The sequence below is a fragment of the Somniosus microcephalus genome, chromosome 31 (genome assembly GCF_052327205.1).
Source record: "Somniosus microcephalus isolate GS21.2 chromosome 31, FLI_Smic_1.0, whole genome shotgun sequence".
Taxonomy (NCBI): domain Eukaryota; kingdom Metazoa; phylum Chordata; class Chondrichthyes; order Squaliformes; family Somniosidae; genus Somniosus; species Somniosus microcephalus.
The window spans coordinates 20,519,668-20,539,414 of NC_141017.1; the positions used below are offsets into that span (position 1 = coordinate 20,519,668).

A 19,747-nucleotide genomic window follows, 5' to 3' on the forward strand; every position below is an offset into this window, starting at 1 on the left:
ACCACTACACCACTTTACCCCTTTCAATCCAATGACCAAATGGTCCTCGGGCCTTGTTTGAATAGTGGCTCCTGATATTTCTCGCCCTACTCGCCTCATCTCTCCCACTCAGTGCCCCCACAGGCTGGGTAACAGAAGACATTCCAGACAACGTCGAGGCCCGTGAGTTTGCCAGTTGTGGAGGTGGGAAATGGAAATGAATTTCCAGGAGATTTGAAGGAAGGTTTCAATGTTTCACATTGATACATATTTAGCATGGGCTACAATTCAACGTTAGAAATCACTGTCTCTAAATTTCAGAGAAAATGGCTTTTCTATTGCGTCTTTTATGACCTCAGCACATCGCAAAGAGCTTTACAGCCAATGAAGTACTGTAGAAGTGGAGTCACTGTTGTAATGTAGAAAACGCAGCAGCCAATTTGTGCACAGCAAGCTCCCACAAACAGCAATGTGATCATGGCCACAAACAGCAATGTGATCATGGCCACAAACTGTTCTGATGAAGGGTCATCGACCTGAAACGTTAACTCTGATTCTCTCTCCATGGATACTGCCTGGCCTGCTGAGTTTTGCCAGCGTTTTCTGTTGTTATTTCGGATTTCCAGCATCCACAGTATTTTGCTATTGTGTTGTTCAGTGATAAATATTGGCCAGGTACCAGGGAGAACTCCCCCTGCTCCTCTTCGAAATGGTGCCATGGGATCGTTTATGTCCACCTGAGAGAGCAGACGGGGCCTCGGTTTAACATCTTATCTGAAAGACGGCACCTCTGACAGCACAGCACTCCCTCAGCACTGCACTGGGAGTGTCAGCCTGGATTTTGTGCTCAAGTCTCTGGAGTGGGACTCAAACTCACAACCTTCCTGATCCAGAGGCGAGTGTGCTGATCACTGAGGTACAGCCGGCACCTCTAGCTGCGGCTGACTTTAGAGAGGTTAAAAAAAAAAGGCATTTACTTTGAAAAGTCGCGACTGATTTTCTTCATCTAACTCAGTGTCTGTCCTTTTTTTTCCTAAGGGGAGGAGAAGTGTCCAAGAAACAGAGTCGACGATATCCGGTGCCGTTCAGTGACGCAATGGAGGGCTTGTTGGACTACCAACTTCTCATCATACCTCAGTCAAGGTCTACGCAACCTCGGGTTTTATCACACGGTGCCACACACTCGCTGGGCAGCAGATGTTCTGGCCTGCACCAGCTCAGGGTACACAGGGTTGCTTCTTGCCATTGTTATATAGCACTGCTTATTTTCAAGCACCGGCAAGGCCCATAGAAACTTGGAGCATAGAAACATAGAAAAATTGGAGCAGGAGTCGGCCATTTGGCCCTTCGAGCCTGCTCCGCTGTTCAATATGATCATGGCTCATCCTCTATCTCAATACCATATTCCCGCTCTCTCCCCCAGAGACAGGTAACAGTACGGTGGACGTAGAATGGAACTAGCCACCTCACCGATCACAGAGAGTTCGCCCCGGTGTCCTGGCCAACATTTATCCCTCAACCGATCCCTAAAGACAGATTTATTTAATTGCTGTTCATGGGACCGTGCTGTGCACAAATTGGCTGCTGCATTTCCTGCAGTGACTGCACTTCAAAAGTATTTCATTGGCTGTGAAGCGCTTTGAGACATCCTGAGGTTGTGGAAGGCACTATATAAACGCAAGTTCTTTCTTTGAATGAATTTTAAAGTTTGTCAACATCTATATCGTGCTAAAATCTGTAACAAAGAATTATGATTTTACATTTTTTTTGGTCCTTTTTTAAAAATGATGTTTTTACAGTGATGTGAAAGCCAAGGGGTCGTTCTGAGTTCAGTAGTAGCAGGAGGTCCATCAAGAGGAAGAGTTTAAATGGTACATGTTATTCCGCGGGTTAATGTCTTGCCTCTCTGTTGATGTTAATTCAGATTCCTGGGATTGTGGGACTCAGTAAAAGACACGCGCCAATTCCTCACTCTGCTGCTACACTCGCTGGCTTACTCCTGGACTAATAATCCAGAGAACCGTGAGTTCAAATCCCACCATGGCAGTTTGAGAATTTCAACTCCGTTTAAAAGCCTGGAAATAAAAAAGTTGGCATCGGTAAAAGCTGCCGGATTGTCGTAGAAACCCAGCCGGTTCACTGACGTCCTTTAGGGAAGGAAACCTGCCGTCCTTCCCCCGTCTGGTCTATATGTGACTCCAGAAGAATGACGTGCGGACTGCAGCGGTTCAAGAAGAAGGCCTACCACCACCTTCTCAGGCCAACTAGAGATGGGCTAAAAATACTGATGGCCTTGCCAGCGATGCCCACATCCCGAGAATTAATAAAAAAGTTTTTCATTTTCGCCCATCCCTTCCTGAAGATACAGGCTCAAGTGGGGGATGAGAACCCCAGGCAGTAGTAGCCCCCTGTAAATCACCCAAACAACCAGTGTAAGCCCAAACAGTGGAACATAGGAACAGGAGTAGGCCATTTAGCCTCTTGAGCCTGCTTCGTCATTGAGTATGAGGAGAGATTGTGTCGATTGGGCTTATACTCGCTGGAGTTTAGAAGATTGAGAGGGGATCTCATCGAAACCTATAAAATTCTGTCAGGCCTGGACAGACTAGATGCAGGAAGGATGTTCCCGATGGCCGGGGAGTCCAGAACCAGGGGTCATTGTCTAAGGATAAGGGGTAAACCATTTAGGACTGAGATGAGGAGGAATTTCTTCACCCAGAGAGTGGTGAACCTGTGGAATTCTCTGCCACAGAGGGCGGTGGAGGCCAGTTCATTAAATATATTCAAGAAGGAGTTGGATATATTTCTTAAGGCTAAAGGGATCAAGGGATATGGGGAGAAGGCAGGGACAGGGTACTGAATTTGGATGATCAGCCATGATCGCATTGAATGGCGGAGCAGGCTCGAGGGGCCGAATGGCCTACTCCTGCTCCTATCTTCTATGTTTCTATGTTTCTATGAGTTAGATCATGGCTGATCTGCATCTCAACTCCACTTACCCGCCTTGGTTCCATTAGTGGAAGCCTTAGTGCCCTTACCCAACAAAGGGTGCCCGTCAGGAGGCTGTTCAACAGCAGTGTGCATCACAGTTGGTGCCTGATCCATTCTTCATTTGATGCCCACTCTTCTAACACTTCAATAAATGATGGCCTTTACCAGCGATGCCCACATCGAACACTGGTCACTGGATCGTGACAAGGATTGGGAATCCAACCAAAGCGCCATTCAGTAGCCTGAGCTGAGATAACTCGGCACAGGCCGAGGTTTGGTCCAGAGAAACTGTTGGTCGTCATGGCCAGTCCACGGAAGACGGAATGTTACCCGAGAGGAAAAAAGGCAGAAAGGATGCAGTTATAAAATGAATCACAGTTGTTTGTAGCCAGTTGATATGTTCAAGCTTAATATGAAAACGTGAGCGAGAGAGCAAGAGAGAGAACAAGAGAGAGAGAGAGAGCGCAGATTGACTCAGAGGCAGACCGAGGGAGGAAAAAAAGAGTGAAAGATAAAAAGAGAGGAAGGCGGGATGAATTTGAGAGGTACGGGGAATCAGAGACACAGTTACAAGAAGAGATTAAAATGATATTTGCCCATGGGAAGACTAAAAGGAAATGTGAGTAAACAGATTGTGTGAATATGGAAGAATCTGGTACTGGTAGAATAAGAGTAAATATTGGTAATGATGTATATTTGTATGATAAGAGATTCTCTATTAAAGTATTGGTTGTTATATTCCACTGAAATGCTTATGATGTAAAATCTGCTTGGGGAATGGAATAAATATAAATTTCAATGTAAACTTTGTGTAATTATTATAATATATAATACACAACTATTACACCTTCATCGCACAAACTGTGTGACTATATAATATGCAGGGATATTATTTGACCATCGTACATTGTGTTATTATCTGATGCACTGGGATATTACAGCTCCATCACACAGTGATTATATATACACAAGATGACTACACTTCCACCATACAAGCTTATTAGAAACATAGAAAAATAGGAGCAGGAGTCGGCCATTCGGCCCTTCGAGCCTGCTCCACCATTCAATATGATCATGGCTGATCCTCTATCTCAATACCATATTCCTGCTCTCTCCCCACACCCCTTGATGCCTTTTGTGTCTAGAATTGTATTATATAATACACATGGATATTACAACACCAATTTAACGTTGTTATTATGTAATATACACAAGAATATTACATCTCAACAACAACATATACCATAGAGCACATATACCAGAAATGCTGTTTACGGAGGTCACGGTCCATCATCAAAGACCCTACCCACCCCAGCCACAGTCTGTTCGCCCTCCTGCCATCTGGGAGACGCTACAGATGCATTCGCACCCGTACGGCCAGATTTAGGAACAGCTTCTTTCCCAGGGCTGTCATCCTACTGAACTCCACAAATAAACTCTAAAGCCTGCACATCTGCCAATGCACTTTATTATGGTTATGTTTATGTTAATGTATTACAAGCCAAATGAATGTTGAATGTTTAAATGTCTTAATCTAAATGTACACTCTCGGGAGCCGCAAGCCTACATTTCGTTGGACTGCACTTGTGCACTAACAATGACAATAAAAGTTGATTTGATTTGATTTAATTTGATTTATATAGCGCCTTTAACATAGTAAAACGTCCCAAGGCGCTGCACAGAAGCGATTATCAATCAAAATTTGACACCGAGCCACATAAGGACATATTAGGACAGATGTTTGATGTTTTCTATACTGATCGATTCATTAATTCGATAGTTTCTCGATGGAGTATGTGTCAATGCTTTAAAAGTTGTCTTCCTCTCCTGAGCCACATTAACCATTTCACGCCTTGCTGGTGACAGCATGTCTGAGACCCGTTCTTCAGGTGCAAATTCAACATTACATGCTAATTGCTTCATACGTAACACATCACATTTGCACGCCCACTATCTCAATATCAGGCCACACGTGACATCTGATCCCAGCCATTCTCGGGCTTTCAGGCGATCTCATCGAAAGATAGACTGGAGATCTTTGCTCACCTTCCACCGCATGGTCCCGATGTCTCGGGTAGTGGCCTGACTATGAATTTTCAGTTTCCTTAAAAAGTTCTTAGGCAGGGACACAAGGCTGCAAGGGAAAATTTACTATTCTCAAGTGCACTTTTCTGACTTTCACTAGAATGGTGTAATTTTCCTTTTTCTGTCTTACATCTTAAATGGGGCATTCCTTTAATTATTATTCATATCTCATGCATGAGCCCTGGAGGTACTTTACTGTCCAATACTATATTAAAGATAGAAAACATAGATCAAAGTTGTTTGATGAAACAATTTTTAAAAAAACAGTTGCCAGCGGTAAAGGGTTAACTCCTCTGTAGGTTTATAAGAAGGCGGAACAACTATTGTCAGACGGAATTGCGTCACTTTACGTAAACTTTCTTTTAAAAAAACTTTCCCAATCATAAAAAAACAGTTGGGTTTTAACAATTTAATAGGTTAGTTAACTTTAATAATTCTAATTTAATTCAGACCAATATCTTATTAACTAACCACAATACAGGACAGATAAAACAAAGCAGAATAGCACATGCTTGCAGACAACAGTAAGTTACTTCATATTTCTTATTGCCCATTCTTCAGATGCCTTTTCAAATGACTGTAAAAATATTGAATATAACTGGAGAAAAATCAGTTTCCACATTTAAACAAATCAAATCAAACTGCTTTGGAAAATTCACCATAGCAACCGCGACTCCAAGGTTAAATCTTAGACTGAAATGTAATCTTTTGTTAAACAAAGTTTTTTTGGCGGGAGGCGGGGGGAGTGCGGTTTCAGCTTTTCCACACCACCTTAACTTAAATTGTAGTTCAAAGTTGTTTTCCCAATTCTGGGTGCACAATGTTAATGAATTGAAATGAACGCACTCAACATATTCACACATTCTTAAAACTTCCAAAATTCAAGACAAGACTACAAAGGGTTAAATGGCTTTTAGCTCGCTGCACAGAGAAGTGGGTGGAGCTAAAACAAACATAACAGACACTTTCTTTTAAAGACAGACTTTCAGACAAAAGGATTACTGTAACTCCTTAAACATTCGTAGATGCTTTGTAAAAAGACATTAACATTCACACTGAACACAAAACAAAACCTGTGGAACAGCAGAAAAGAGTCATGTGGTCTTCCCTTTTCTCCTTTATTCCATCATAGCTCTTTTATCCTTTTTCCCATAAGCCAGTTTCCAAATTCTGATGTTTTCTACTGAATTGCATTCTGTACTGATTACTGCCACTGGGAATCTGGGAGAGTAGGGTGGGTGTCTCCCGAACCACCGGGGCACACGCGGGGGTGACTGAGCTGAGTTAGCGATAGTCAATAGTCAGTCGCCAGCTGTCATCTGGTTTTCTCACCGGCCAAACTGGGGAGTTAGTCGTGAACGTGCCTCTGCGAAGAACACCCTGCTTTAACAATCACTCGATGGTGGCTCGCATATAGGGTATACTCTCGGCTGGGTAAGAACAGCTGCACGGGAGCACGTCCCGGTCCATTAATTTCTTCGGGTCCGGCCATGCTTCCGCAATCATGTTTATGGGTTGTGAATGCACCCGGCACCGACTCTAGGGTCGTCTGTACCTCTGGGTCATCAGAGGTGGCTGGCCCGTACTCCTCCGATTTTTTAAATCGGGAATATCGAGTGCACGCTAGACATCGGAGGGGGGCCGTTTTTAAGGTTCCACCAGATTCAATTGTTGGCATAATCAATCACTGCTCGATAACTTTTGAGCACATCACTGCCCAATAGTCCCTGCCCATTATGCATGGCCATATAGATGGGAGCCAGGAGTGTGACTCGAACCCCATCTGTGTCTAGCTCCAAGGGAAGGGATCCTTGTATAGTTGTCTGGGTTGAATTGCCAAAGTCTGATAAAACTTGGGGCACGCCCTTTGTAGGGTCAGGGTGGGGATCGTGAATGATGGTGGTGGAGGAGCTGGAATCGACGAACATTTAATTGTCGACAGTCTCTTGAACTCAGAAGAATGAGAGGGGATCTCATTGAAGCATACAAAATTATTACAGGGCTTGATAGGGTGGATGCTGGTAGAATATTTCGCTTGCTTGGAGAGTCTAGAACCAGGGGCCACAGCCTCAGGATAAAGGGTAGGCCATTCAGGACTGAGATGAGAAGAAATTTCTTCACACAGAGGGTGGTGAATCTTTGGAATTCTCTACCCCAGAGGGCTGTGGAGGCTCAGTCATTGGGTATATTCAAAACAGAAGTCGATAGATTTCTGACTAGTAAGGGCATCAAGGGATATGGCGATAGGGCCGGTGAATGGAGTTGAGGCAGAAGATCAGCCATGATCTCATTGAATGGTGGCGCAGGCTCGAAGAGCCGGATGGCCTACTCCTGCTCCTATTTCTTATGTTCTTATGTAAGCCCAGGGAGTTGAAGTAGTTCCCTGGTCCATATTCCCTAGTCATGAAAGATGTCATGGAGCATAGGTGCAAAGGCATTCGGGCTTTCAGTAGGGCCCTGCTTGGTATTAGCTAAGAGCTGGTGGAAGTCGATGCCCTTCTCCCCTGGTGTTGTACATCGGTCCATCTCACTATCCTGTATCGTGCCCTCGCTCAGGATTCCCTGATCCATTTCTTGTTTTAAATTCTGAGGAACACGCAGCCAGGAGCATCTGTTTAAGGTCGTCCCTTTCTAGTTCGGGATGGGTGACCTTGAAAAACCCTTTACCACTGCCTGAGGGCGAGGGGGCTGGTGTTCATGTCCACTGTCCCTGGGTCATCCTTTAGTGCCCTGACCTCAATGGCGGTAAGGGGCCTATGCGTGCTGGTGGTGGTGGTTTCCCCCTCACCATTAGCGGTTGTGGTCGAGCAGGGTTAGCTGCTGCCCGGCTCTTGGTCAGCCTGGCGCTTATAGGCTGGCGTGCAGCATTGGCTCGGGTAACCACACGCACTGGCATCGTCTCACTTGCCTTGCCCTCCTTGTACGGTGGAGCTGAAGCAGAGGGGGTAGGGTCCTCAACTACGCTGTTCCAACAAGGGCCGGGATCTCTCGGTTTTGTTCTGGAGACAGCAGCCCGTGGTTGGTCCGATCTGTGCCCGCAGCTGTCGAATCTTTGTTAAACATGGGGTGCGGTCTGCTTCGGGGGAGGCGATGGTTTGGCGTTGGTCCAACTCCCTCAGAGCCCCCCCCCCCCCCTTGCATCTGCCAACTCCTCATCGAGTCTGGTATTCTCTGCCTGTAACTCGATACGTCATTCAATAGTTGTTCCAGCTTTCCCTGTGTGTAACCCGCCTCGTTACGGCCCCCTTTCTGTTCCCACCACGACTGATTGTGCCAGATGGTGATGCTTTCCTGCCAACCTTCGCTTTCTTTCTGCTGCTTATCTGCCCGTTTCTTTTAACTCTTTGTATTTTTTTTATTTAACAGCAAGGTGCACAAGGGTGCTCCGTAGGCTAACTTATCCCGACCATTTTTCAGCTTCAGCTTGCGTTTCTGGACGTCCTCAGAGTCTGTCAAGAATGCGATCTTCGTTCCCGCCACACTCCGCTAGGATTTTTAGAATGTCCGTCACCCCAGCCACGCTCTGTCAGGCTATCTATCAACTGTTCCCAGTGATATGCCAACTCCTTTGTCTCTTTGGTTTTACTTATTTGACACGCTGCCTCTAACTCTCTCAGCGAGTTCCCTACCCAGGTCTGTATGACTCCCACTCTGCGATCCCACTTCTGACACCACTGTAAGAATTGGATCACAGGTCGCACACGTGGATTACCCAAAGGGTCTTAGGAGTCATCGGTCCTTTTATTAAGGAGCCGCAGTTCAAATATAGCTAAATCAGGACAGACACAGTAGACATACAACCCGTAACAGATGAGAACGGTTTACCGGCCCGCGGAACAGACGAGCGGGGGTTGAGGCAGAACGGTGGTTCTCGGATCCCTTGCAGCCTGCGGCAGCGGTCTCTTCCTCTTTGGTCACCTCCTGAGGCTGGCGGAGGTGTTAGGCCGAAGCCAGCGTGAGATCCACCTCAGAGGAAGCTCTCCCCTCTCTCTGCCTGTTTTTCCCTTTCGGCTGCCCGCTTGTATACCTTATTTCGGTGGGCCTTACGTCAATCATTTGTTACCCATTCAATTGTCCAATTGCAGGGGAATAGACAAACCCCGCCTGTCCCCAAGAGGTCATCCCTCTGCTTATCTCCTGTTTGGACATCTTGCACTTCCTCCTAGACAGTTTGTTTATCAGAAGGCTCCTTACTCAAGCTTCTGTCAGCCCTAGTTATGGCCACTCAAAGGCTTGTTTTGTGTTATGACCTTGCAACGACCTCAGCTCTTTGTGCAACTCCCTCTCTGGTGTGATTGGAAATTTTCCGTATCAGCAGCTTATCCTGGCTGCTCAGCTCGGATGAACTTATGCGTGTTAGAAAGCCATTATTTCTTATAATTCACAATTTCTTCCAAGTCACGATTTCTTACCTGGTGAGCACACTGGATCTTTCACAGTTGACCTAATTACATCCTCAAGGCCAGCCCCTAGTCTGGATTTAATCGCTCCAACATTGGCAGCCGTGCCTTCAGCTGCCTGGGCCCTAAGCTCTGGAATTCCCTCCCTAAACCTCTCTGCCTCTCCCTCCTCCTTTAAGATGCTGCTTAAAACCTATCTCTTTGACCAAGATTTAGGTCACCTGTCCTGCTATCTCCGTCGGTGCTTCGGTGTCAAAAAATGTTTTACTGATATCACTCTTATTAAACGCCTTGCTACGTTAATTGCGCTATATAAATGTAAGTTGTTGTTGGATTGGGCCTGATGCTAAGAGCTCACTGAATGTGAGAGGGCAGGAAATCCACCGTGTCATCTGTCCTTAAAGAGCCGGGGACCAGAATTTAAAGGGATGTGTAAGGTTCGCAAAAATTGAACATTGTCCTATAAGGGTCTATTGGCAGAAAAGGTCTTAATTTTGAAGACTGTTTTAAAAGAAGCCCAGGAAAAAGGGGCATACAAAATGGCCACCAGACCTCGTGACCAGCTTTTTGGGACACTTTAAAATGGTTCCTGCAGTCCCCAGACAGCCTTTGTGGATTCAGCCCACAGTAACTTCTGGAAGGCCGTTTCGGAGAACACAAAACCAGACAGAACCACATACATATGGATTGGATGCAGATCCAGTCAGATCGGCCTGTAGATAAAGGCCATCTAAATGTTTACCCAGACAAAGGAAAACAGTTTCAAATTCATAGGGGGATCATCAAGAACTGTTAAAGACATCAAGAGGACATTAAAAACAATACAGCACGGTGGTATAGTGGTTAGCACGGTTGCCTCACAGCGCCAGGGACCCGAGTTCGAATCCAGCCTCGGGCGACTGTCTGTGTGGAGTTTGCACATTCTCCCCGTGTTTGCGTGGGTTTCCTCCGGGTGCTCCGGTTTCCTCCCACAGTCCAAAGATGTGCGGGTTAGGTTGATTGGCTATGATAATTTGACCCTTAGTGTTAGGGGGATTAAATACGTGGGGTTACGGGGATAGGGTGGGATATGTGTTGGTGTAGGGGTTACGGGGATCGGGTGGGATATGTGTCGGTGCAGGCTCGATGGGCCGAAATGGCTTCTATCTGCACTGTGGGGTTTCTGTGATTCTGTGATTCCAGACCAGAGATGGCCGTTACCGGCCATCCCAAAGTAGTTTAAAACATAATAACTACCCCGCTGTGCTACAAGCCCGCCAAAAGTTAAACAAAGACTAACCTTGATCTGGTGGGAGATAAGGGCCTCTTTTGAGAAGTATATCTGGGGACCCGGGGTAGCTATCGAGGTGTGTGGTCTTCTGCTTCTTTACATCGCCAGCCATCGAAAAACGCAGCCCTTTTCGGTATCGGTGCAGAGTTCAAGTGGAGACGACGGAGGATCGAGGTTCGAGATGGGAGATCAAGTCAGCATCTAGCCCCGGGGTAACTGTCAGGAGATCATCGACCAACCCTGGGACGCTGACAATGATAGGTAGAAACCTATATGAAAACGGTAAACCAACTGGGCTGTGCGACGAAACCCATGCGAAAATGGTAAAACAGTTGGGCCTAGAAATTGGGTTCTGGTCTTGCCAGGGCTGTAGCGCCAGAAAGTTTGCGCCAGCGGTAATCCGGCAGCGCCCGACGAAAATTCGGGTGCGCCGGGCCCAGACGGCGGCGGGTGCTAAAACCCTCCTTTAGCGCCTCAAAACGGGCGTAAACTTGGGTTTCCCGGCGCTAATCCCCCGCTGCGGCACCCGATGCGGTGCGGCAGGCGGGGGAACTGCAGGCCTCCTCCTCCTGTTAAGGAGGAGCTGCCTGCAGCCGACAACTGTCCGGCGGATTGACCCGACATCTGAGCCCGGCACCTCGGGGAAGTGCCGGGCTCGCATGAGACACTGATCAGGGCCGCGGGGGGGGAATGCAGGAGTCCGGGAAGGGAGGTGCGGGCAGGCGGCCGCCGGGAACGCGGGCAGGCGGCTGCCGGGTACGCGGCCGGCCGCCGCTCCACCTTTATGCGCCGGTGCACACTGGGGGAAGACTCTGTTGCCAGAGTCTTAGTTGCGCCTGCCACGGGCGAGGCGGGCACAACTGAATTTCGGCTTGGGGCCGGGTTACCACGGCAACCGGGACGCTGCGCACACCGATGACGTCATCGGTGCCGGCGCAGCGCTACCGGTCTACCGCCGCGGAAGGGTCCCAGGCAATTTAGGAACCGGCGCCAATTGCAGCGCTAGGCCCTCTAGCGCCGCAAAATCGGTGCTAAGGGCACTGAATTTCTAGGCCTTGGTTTCTCCCCGCACCGATGTCCAGGCCTGCTGACATCCAGCATGTCTGTGATCTTCACTTCGAGGGAGAAGAAGGTGTGTCGCAGCCCGCTGCGTTCCGCTGACCACGTGGAGACAGGACGCCTGAAAGGATCAAAATGCAGACCTTTTTCAAAACTCTATACTTTCCAACTGGATTGGTGAGCATGTTTCTGGCCCCTCACAATCTGATCTAGATAGGCTTAGGGGGTGGGCATTTAAGGGGTAATTTTAACAATGCGTTGTTGTCCCTCGATGTTCCGTGTGTTTCCCCATTTCGTGATGACTTTTGTAAAGTATAATATGCCTGTAGATATGTTGGTTAGTACTGTATTATGATTTGTTTTTCCCTCCCATGTACCTTATTGGCTCACATTCAATTTGTTTCTTTATGCAATAAAGTTTCATTTCATTTTCATTAAACCTGGTCTATAGAGTATTCTCTGCATTGTAGTTCCTGCCTCAAAGACCAGTGTATAGAATCTAAGGGGGAGTGGGTCGAACCACTCGAAAGTTTACTGTGCAAGAGAGAGAGGCCTCTGGAGAGAGAGAGAGACCTCTGTGATCTAAGAACCCCTTACAGATGCCACCACTCAAGGTAAGTAGCTGCACGTGATGGCATTGTATTTTTTTCTGTCTTTGCAGTAAGGATTTGAATTTTTTTTAAATTTCCTTTCCAAAGGTAGTAAACCTTCAAAATTTAAGGAAGTGGTTGTGGGAAAAAACTATGGATGGAAAGATAAAGATAGAGGTGGAAACAAAGTCCACGATCAAGTGATGGAGGAGAACAGCACTCGAACCTTTTGTCTGATGGCTGGTGAAAGGGAGGTGCTGAATTAGGTAAAAGAATGTTTGCCCTTTTTAAGCCCTTCAGAGCAATTTCATCAGAGGGCAGCAGTTCTGTATTCCTGACAGAAGATCCAGCTAGGGTCAATACCGTACAGAGTAACCGCAGGACGTGGTAGACAATCGTACACTTGATAGTCCAGTGCTATCCTCTGGTGGGGGGTAAGCACAAACTTCTAATGCACTGATGGTCAGGAAAGCCTGAGTAAGGCCTTCTTGGTCTGTACAGCCTGGTGAGGGGCTATGAGATGCTTCCTGTGATTCCTCACTCTAAGGGCCTCCAGTCCGGCCTCTACCGTGTCCACAGCATAAGAATAAAGGGATTCCTATTGGGAAATCCATGACCCCAGTGCAAAGCATCAACTTGAGCAGAACTGAGTGAGACTGGTGGAAAAATGTGCGGAATGAACCTCGAAAACACTCAAGAGATTGATGCAGGCACAATAACACCAAAATTCAGTAGCTGCAGGCAAAATAACTTCCTCAAATGTGGTATCTGCCACAGGACAACCTTCCCAAGAGCTCATCCCTCCGCTTATAAGGTCATTATTTGGGAAGGGCTTGGGTGAATGAGTTGGAAGGTGAGCCATGTCCCTTTCAGAAAATAACATTTTGGGACACAGTATAAGAGTAATTGGAGACAGGACGTGTGGTGAGTGAGGCCTTGCTCAGGAGGAACAGGTGACTTTGGACCTCTGGTTCTCAAAGCTCTCCACCACTGGGGGGTTTTCCTCGCCTCGTGTCTGGGTCTGTTGAAGACTAGTTGATGAGAAATTGACCGCTGTGATTAGTCAATAACTCCATTATCGTTGTACCATGTGACTAGCAGGATGTAGAAGGCGAACTAGATCAACCCAGGTTTTTTACCGTCCAGCAGTTCCTACATTCTTGCATCATTTGCATGCGGCAGATGAAGTTCCCAGGGGTCCTTGAAAGGAACTGGGAATTTTTTGGGAAGATTATTCTGGTGCAGTTTCTTAGGGGGAAAATTTGGTTGCTTTGCGCCTCCCGTTAGCGGAGCGGGATGTCATCGCCGTGCGCAGTGCCCCATCCGCAAGCTTGGCTTGTGCCCCCTGACCTGCCACTGGATAGGGTCAGGGTGCCGTGCTTGCGGTCATGCAAACTAAAAGGGCAGTTGCTCTCGAGTGCCGGGCTCTTTTGCCAGCACCCCGCTCCCCGGTGGTCCAGCTGGGCCCCGGTGCGTGCTGCGCTAGGCCCCTCCCCTTTAATCAGGGGAGTGTGGCCTGCAGTACCGTGGCGCGACGTGATGCACGTGGCGCTGCTGCACGTAGCACCGCGATATTCAATGGGAGCGCCCCAAGAGGGAGGGGGAGCACTTACAGTAGCATCGCGCCTCCTGCTTGGGGCGCTACCATTGAATTTTGGGCGCAGGGGTGCTAACTTTTTCGGGGCGCTAAAAGCAGCGCCCCGGCGAAGTTATCACCCCAAAGGCCGTGCGAGACAATTTTTCCCCACTTAGTTTCTTAGGTTTGAGAGGGTGACCTTAAAAGAAAGTAACCATTTTGCTCCATTTTGCACTCCAAATCTGACTCAAAACGAGAAGTAATTCAGAGCATAATCCAGCCCAATGTGTTTGATTGAGGTACAGTATTACTGCGTATTATGTAATATAATTATTGCAATGACTCGTCATAACAATGCATTTATTTCTTTTAAGCCAAAAAAATGTGTTATGTCACAAACATTTCAGTACAAGGGTCAGCTGTGGCTCAGTGGGTAGCACACTCGCCTCTGAGTCAGAAGGTTGTGGGTTCAAGTCCCACTCCATGAGACTTGAGCGCAAAAATCTAGGCTGACAGTCCAGTGGAGTGCTGCACTGTCGGAGGTGCCGTCTTTTGGATGAGATGTTAAACCGAGGCCCCACGTCTGCTCTCTCAGGTGGATGTAAAAGATCCACGGCACTCTTTCGAAGAAGAGTAGGGGAGTTATCCCCGGTGTCCTGGCCAATATTTATCCCTCAACCAACCTCACTAAAACAGATTATCTGGCCATTATCACATTGCTGTTTGTGGGAGCTTGCTGTGCGCAAGTTGGCTGCCGCGTTTCCTACATTACAACAGTGACTACACTCCAAAAAGTACTTCATTGGTTGTAAAGCGCTTTGAGACGTCCGGTGGTCGTGAAAGGCGCAATAGAAATGTAAGTCTTTTCTTTCTTACAACAACAACTTGTATTTATATAGTGCCTTTAACGTAGGAAAACGTCCCAAGGTGCTGCACAGGAGTATTTTAAGGCAACAAATTTGACACCAAGCCACATAAGGATAAATTAGGGCAGGCGACCAAAAGCTTACATAGATACATAGATACATAGAAGATAGGAGCAGGAGTAGGCCATTCGGCCCTTCGAGCCTGCTCCGCCATTCAATGAGATCATGGCTGATCATCCAAATTCAGTACCCGGTCCCTGCCTTCTCCCCATATCCCTTGATCCCTTTAGCCTTAAGAAATATATCCAACTCTTTCTTGAATATACTTAATGAACTGGCCTCCACCGCCCTCTGTGGCAGAGAATTCCACAGGTTCACCACTCTCTGGGTGAAGAAATTCCTCCTCATTTCAGTCCTAAATGGCTTACCCCTTATCCTTAGACTATGACCCCTGGTTCTGGACTCCCCGGCCATCAGAAACATCCTTCCTGCATCTAGTCTGTCCAGGCCTGACAGAATTTTATAGGTTTCGATGAAATCCCCTCTCAATCTTCTAAACTCCAGTGAGTATAAGCCCAATCGACACAATCTCTCCTCATACGTCATTCCTGCCATCCCAGGTATCAGCCTGGTGAATCTTCGCTGCACTCCTTCCATGGCAAGAACATCCTTCCTCAGGTAAGGCGACCAAAACTGCACACAATACTCAAGGTGTGGTCTCACCAAGGCCCTGTACAACTGCAGCAAGACATCCTTGTTCTTGTACTCGAACCCTCTTGCTATGAAGGCCAACATACCATTTGCCTTCTTAACCGCCTGCTGCACCTGCATGCTTACCTTCAGCGACTGGTGTACAAGGACACCCAGGTCTCTTTGCACTTCCCCTTCTCCCAATCTATTACCATTCAACTAATAATCTGCCTTCCTGTTTTTGCCACCAAAGTGGATAACCTCACATTTATCCACATTATAGTGCATTTGCCATGTTTCTGCCCAATCACCCAACCTGTCCAAATCGTGCTGGAGTTTCACGACATACTCCTCACAGCATACCCTCCCCCCCAGCTTTGTGTCGTCTGCAAATTTGGAGATATTACATCCAATTCCCTCGTCCAGATCATTAATATGTAACCCCTTCACGGTTCTCTAGATATATGTGAGATGTGGTCTCTGTTGTAGACAGTATTCTATAGTCCAGTAAGGAGATCACTACTACAATGGCTTAATTCTAATTATCTTACTTTATAGTTTTAACGTCAGACAGTATAAGAAGATTACGGGTCAATTACCTAAATTAGACATTTGCATACATTAGAATGAATCTAGACATAATAAACATACATTCTCCATTTATATGGATTCAAAGGAGAATCTGTCCCTGTGTCCAAATTCGAGTGCACTCTTTCGTTGGCGCGCTTAAGTTGGAGCTCGTGGTATGTATAATGTCTGCAAGACTTACGACCCCGAACCCCTTCGTTGAATTCTCTTCACGATCACTGAATCCCACTTTGAGTTCTGGATGCAGAGTTACTAATACGAAGGGCGGCGGCCGAGTTTGGAAGCCCGGGACGGGCTGCGGCAGCCATTTGCCTCCTGAGCCCTCTTTTAAGAGCTCCTGCCCTCTTTTCTTCCAGTCGCTCCCTCTTCCCGCTCGAAAACCCGACTCCACCCCTTCCGCCTGGGGTTTCTGCCTGGAGACTGCGCAGCCTCACTGTCTGCAACAGTTGATACTGGTGCAGAATTATGGAAAGTCTGCTCTTAGTCACATTGTGTCCTTAAAAGTTCTTGCCGTACCTTCACATGGGCAACTTTAACCCAGGGATTTATAACAATGATAATACAGTGTCTAAGTTAAAGATTGATAACCATACTTAGCGTACATAACATTTCCAGTGGGTATTACACTCCCCCCCTACCAAATATAGGCATGTCCCCATGACTAATGAACTTTACACACAAGTGGTTGCATGCTTCCCAACCATGTATAAAGGGCGGTAACATATCGAACCGTAGGGGCTGTCATTACACTTGGCACTCCTAGTGTACTGTATGTCAATCTTTCAGGAACCTTCTTAACTCGCTGTGAGCTCCTTATTTCGGATACCCGGTCTTCAGTTCCTTGAACTACGTTGGAGGCGTTGGTTCCTTTGTTATCATGCCTTTCACTCTCTTTTATCTCCTTCTTGGAAGCATCTGGTCCTTCCCAGGCCATGTCCAAGTCTGAGCTAAATGGTTCAGGCAATTCATCCAGATTCTGTCTTATGCGTCTTTCTGGGAGGTCGAACCATAGATCCCATTCTTCATCTTCCGACTCATCAGGTTCCTCATGATCCACACACTGTGTCATGGGTTTTCTGTCTTCTGGAACAAAGTTTTCCTGGTTTCTCGTTTTTTTCCTTCTTCTTCTCTGCAGGGTTCTCCTACTAGGTGTCGGCTCATTATCCGCTGGCGGATCCAGACGCACTTGCTGTCCCAATGGCAGGATATGATTCCTGTGCAGTATTTTTATGGGTCCATTCCCACCTGCAGGTTTTAGCCGAAACACAGGTAGTTGTGACATTTGACTTTCAACAATGTAAGGTGTAGAAGCCCAGCGGTCTGCTAACTTATGTTTCCCTTGAAGTCCTAGGTTCCGTATGAGAACTCGGTCACCAGGCATGAGTTGGGAAAACCGGATCTTCTGGTCATACCTCTGCTTATTTCCTTTATTCTGTTTGGCAGAAACAGACTCAGCAAGTTCATAAGCAGCTTGCAATTCCTTTCTCATGTCAGATACATACTTGAGGTAAGTTCTCTGTGATGTGCCATCACTGGATACTCCGAAACACAAATCCACCGGCATCCTCGCTTCACGTCCAAACATGAGGTAGTACGGTGAAAAACCAGTAGCGTCATTCCGGGTACAATTATAAGAATGAACAAGATGTCCAATGTGCCGACTCCACTTGTTCTTTCGCTTTGAATCCAGCATTCCAAGCATGTCTAACAAAGTACGGTTAAACCGCTCAGGTTGAGGATCTCCCTGAGGATGGTATGGAGTTGTTCTTGACTTCTCAATCCCGAGCATGGACAACAACTCATGTATAAGTCTACTTTCAAAGTCTCTACCTTGATCACTGTGTATTCACTTTGGCAGTCCATAGTGGATGAAGTATTTCTCCCACAACACTTTGGCAACGGTGGATGCTTTCTGATCCTTTGTGGGAAAAGCTTGGGCATAGCTAGTATAATGATCTGTAATGACCAAGACATTTGCGGTATTGCTGGAATCGGGTTCGATGGACAGAAAATCCATACAGACAAGGTCTAGAGGTCCATCACTTTGCATGTGAAACAGAGGAGCAACTCTTTTAGGTAAAGTCTTTCTCTGGACACAGCGTGCACAGGACTTGCAGAACTCCTCAACCGCAGACTTCATACGCGGCCAATAGAATCTGTCCTTGACCAACCCATAGGTCTTATCTACTCCCAGATGACCTGCGTCATCATGCAAAGACTTCATCACTATTTCCCTGTACTTTTCAGGCAGGACCAACTGTGAATGACATGGTTTAGTGGGTGGGTGAGTGATTCTACACAACATTCCCTCTTTAATTTCCAAGTGGTCCCATTCTCTTAGGAGCAGACGACAGTCAGGATGTTTTGATTTGTCGATCTGTGTAATATCACCCAGACGGAGAGCTGAAAATACCTCATGAATACAGGGATCCTCCTGTTGTGCTTTGGATATTTCAGATGAACACAACATGGGTAAGTTTTGTACATCCAAACTGGAAAGGTTGCAAAATGCCTGGGGAACAGCATGCATTGACGCTCCCAAGTGGTCAATCTCTCGGGCATGAAATTAATTCTTTAGTCCAGATACCACGGACATCTGACACATTACTTTCACATCTGCTGAAGCAACATCTTTCCACTCTGGTTTCTGGTAGTGTGGGCGATGAGACAGAACATCTGCGTCAATGTTCTGGTTCCCAGGTCTGTACCTGAGACTAAAGTCGTAAGCAGATAGTGCAGCAAGCCAGCGGTGGCCGGTGGCATCAAGTTTTGCCGAAGTCAACACATAGGTTAATGGATTATTGTCTGTCCTCACTTCAAACTTCGCTCCATACAGATAATCCTGCAGCTTATCCACCACCCCCCACTTCAACGCCAAGAATTCTAGCTTATGAGCTGGGTAGTTACGCTCTGATGGCGTAAGACTGCGACTGATGAATGCTACGGGTCTCAGCCCTGCTCCTTGGTCCTGATACAACACACCACCCAACCCTTCTTGACTGGCATCCACGTGTAGCACATATGGCAGCTGTGGGTTTGCAAAAGCCAACACGGGGGCTTGAGTAAGACTTTGCTTTAAGGTGTGGAAGGCCTCTTCGCATTTCTCATCCCATCTAACACCAAAAGGCTCAGAGGGTTTGAAGTAGTCCTTGTTCTCTTTACCTTTAGCCTTTTTCTTCCTCTCGGCTGGTGGGAGGTAACCAGCCAGCAGCTGATTCAGAGGATGGGCCACTTTGGAGTAATCCTGCACAAAGCGCCTGTAATATCCGCAGAACCCAAGAAATGACCGCAAGGCAGTCACTGTGTTCGGTTTGGGCCATGTGGTAACAGCTTCGATCTTGGATGGATCTGTGGCTACTCCATCCTGTGATACAATATGCCCCACATAGGACACGGATGTTTGGCAAAACTGACACTTGTCCAATGATAGCTTGAGACCTTCATCCTCCAGGCGACCAAGCACTTTCAGCAACCGAGCTTCGTGTTCTTCAAGGGTTGTCCCAAACACAATGATATCATTCAAGTACACCAATACTTCGAGCAAGTTCATGTCCCCAACTGTTTATTCCATTATTCTTTGAAAAGTTGCTGGAGCGCCTGAAACTCCCTGTGGCATCCTTTCAAATTGGTAGAACCCAACTGGACATATAAAG

The 19,747-nt window shown here is 47.0% G+C and overlaps 1 protein-coding gene across 1 annotated transcript in view; it reads left to right on the forward strand.

The window, feature by feature from the left end:
- LOC147097612 (adhesion G protein-coupled receptor E3-like) overlaps nt 1-3,775 on the forward strand; it is a 76,499-nt gene extending 72,724 nt beyond the window's left edge. Inside the window, exon 16 of the mRNA XM_085971582.1 lies at nt 1,018-3,775. Coding sequence (XP_085827708.1) covers nt 1,018-1,071 — 54 coding nt within the window. The 3' untranslated portion in view covers nt 1,072-3,775. The remainder of the gene's footprint in view (nt 1-1,017) is intronic.
- The last annotated feature ends 15,972 nt before the right edge of the window (nt 3,776-19,747 follow it).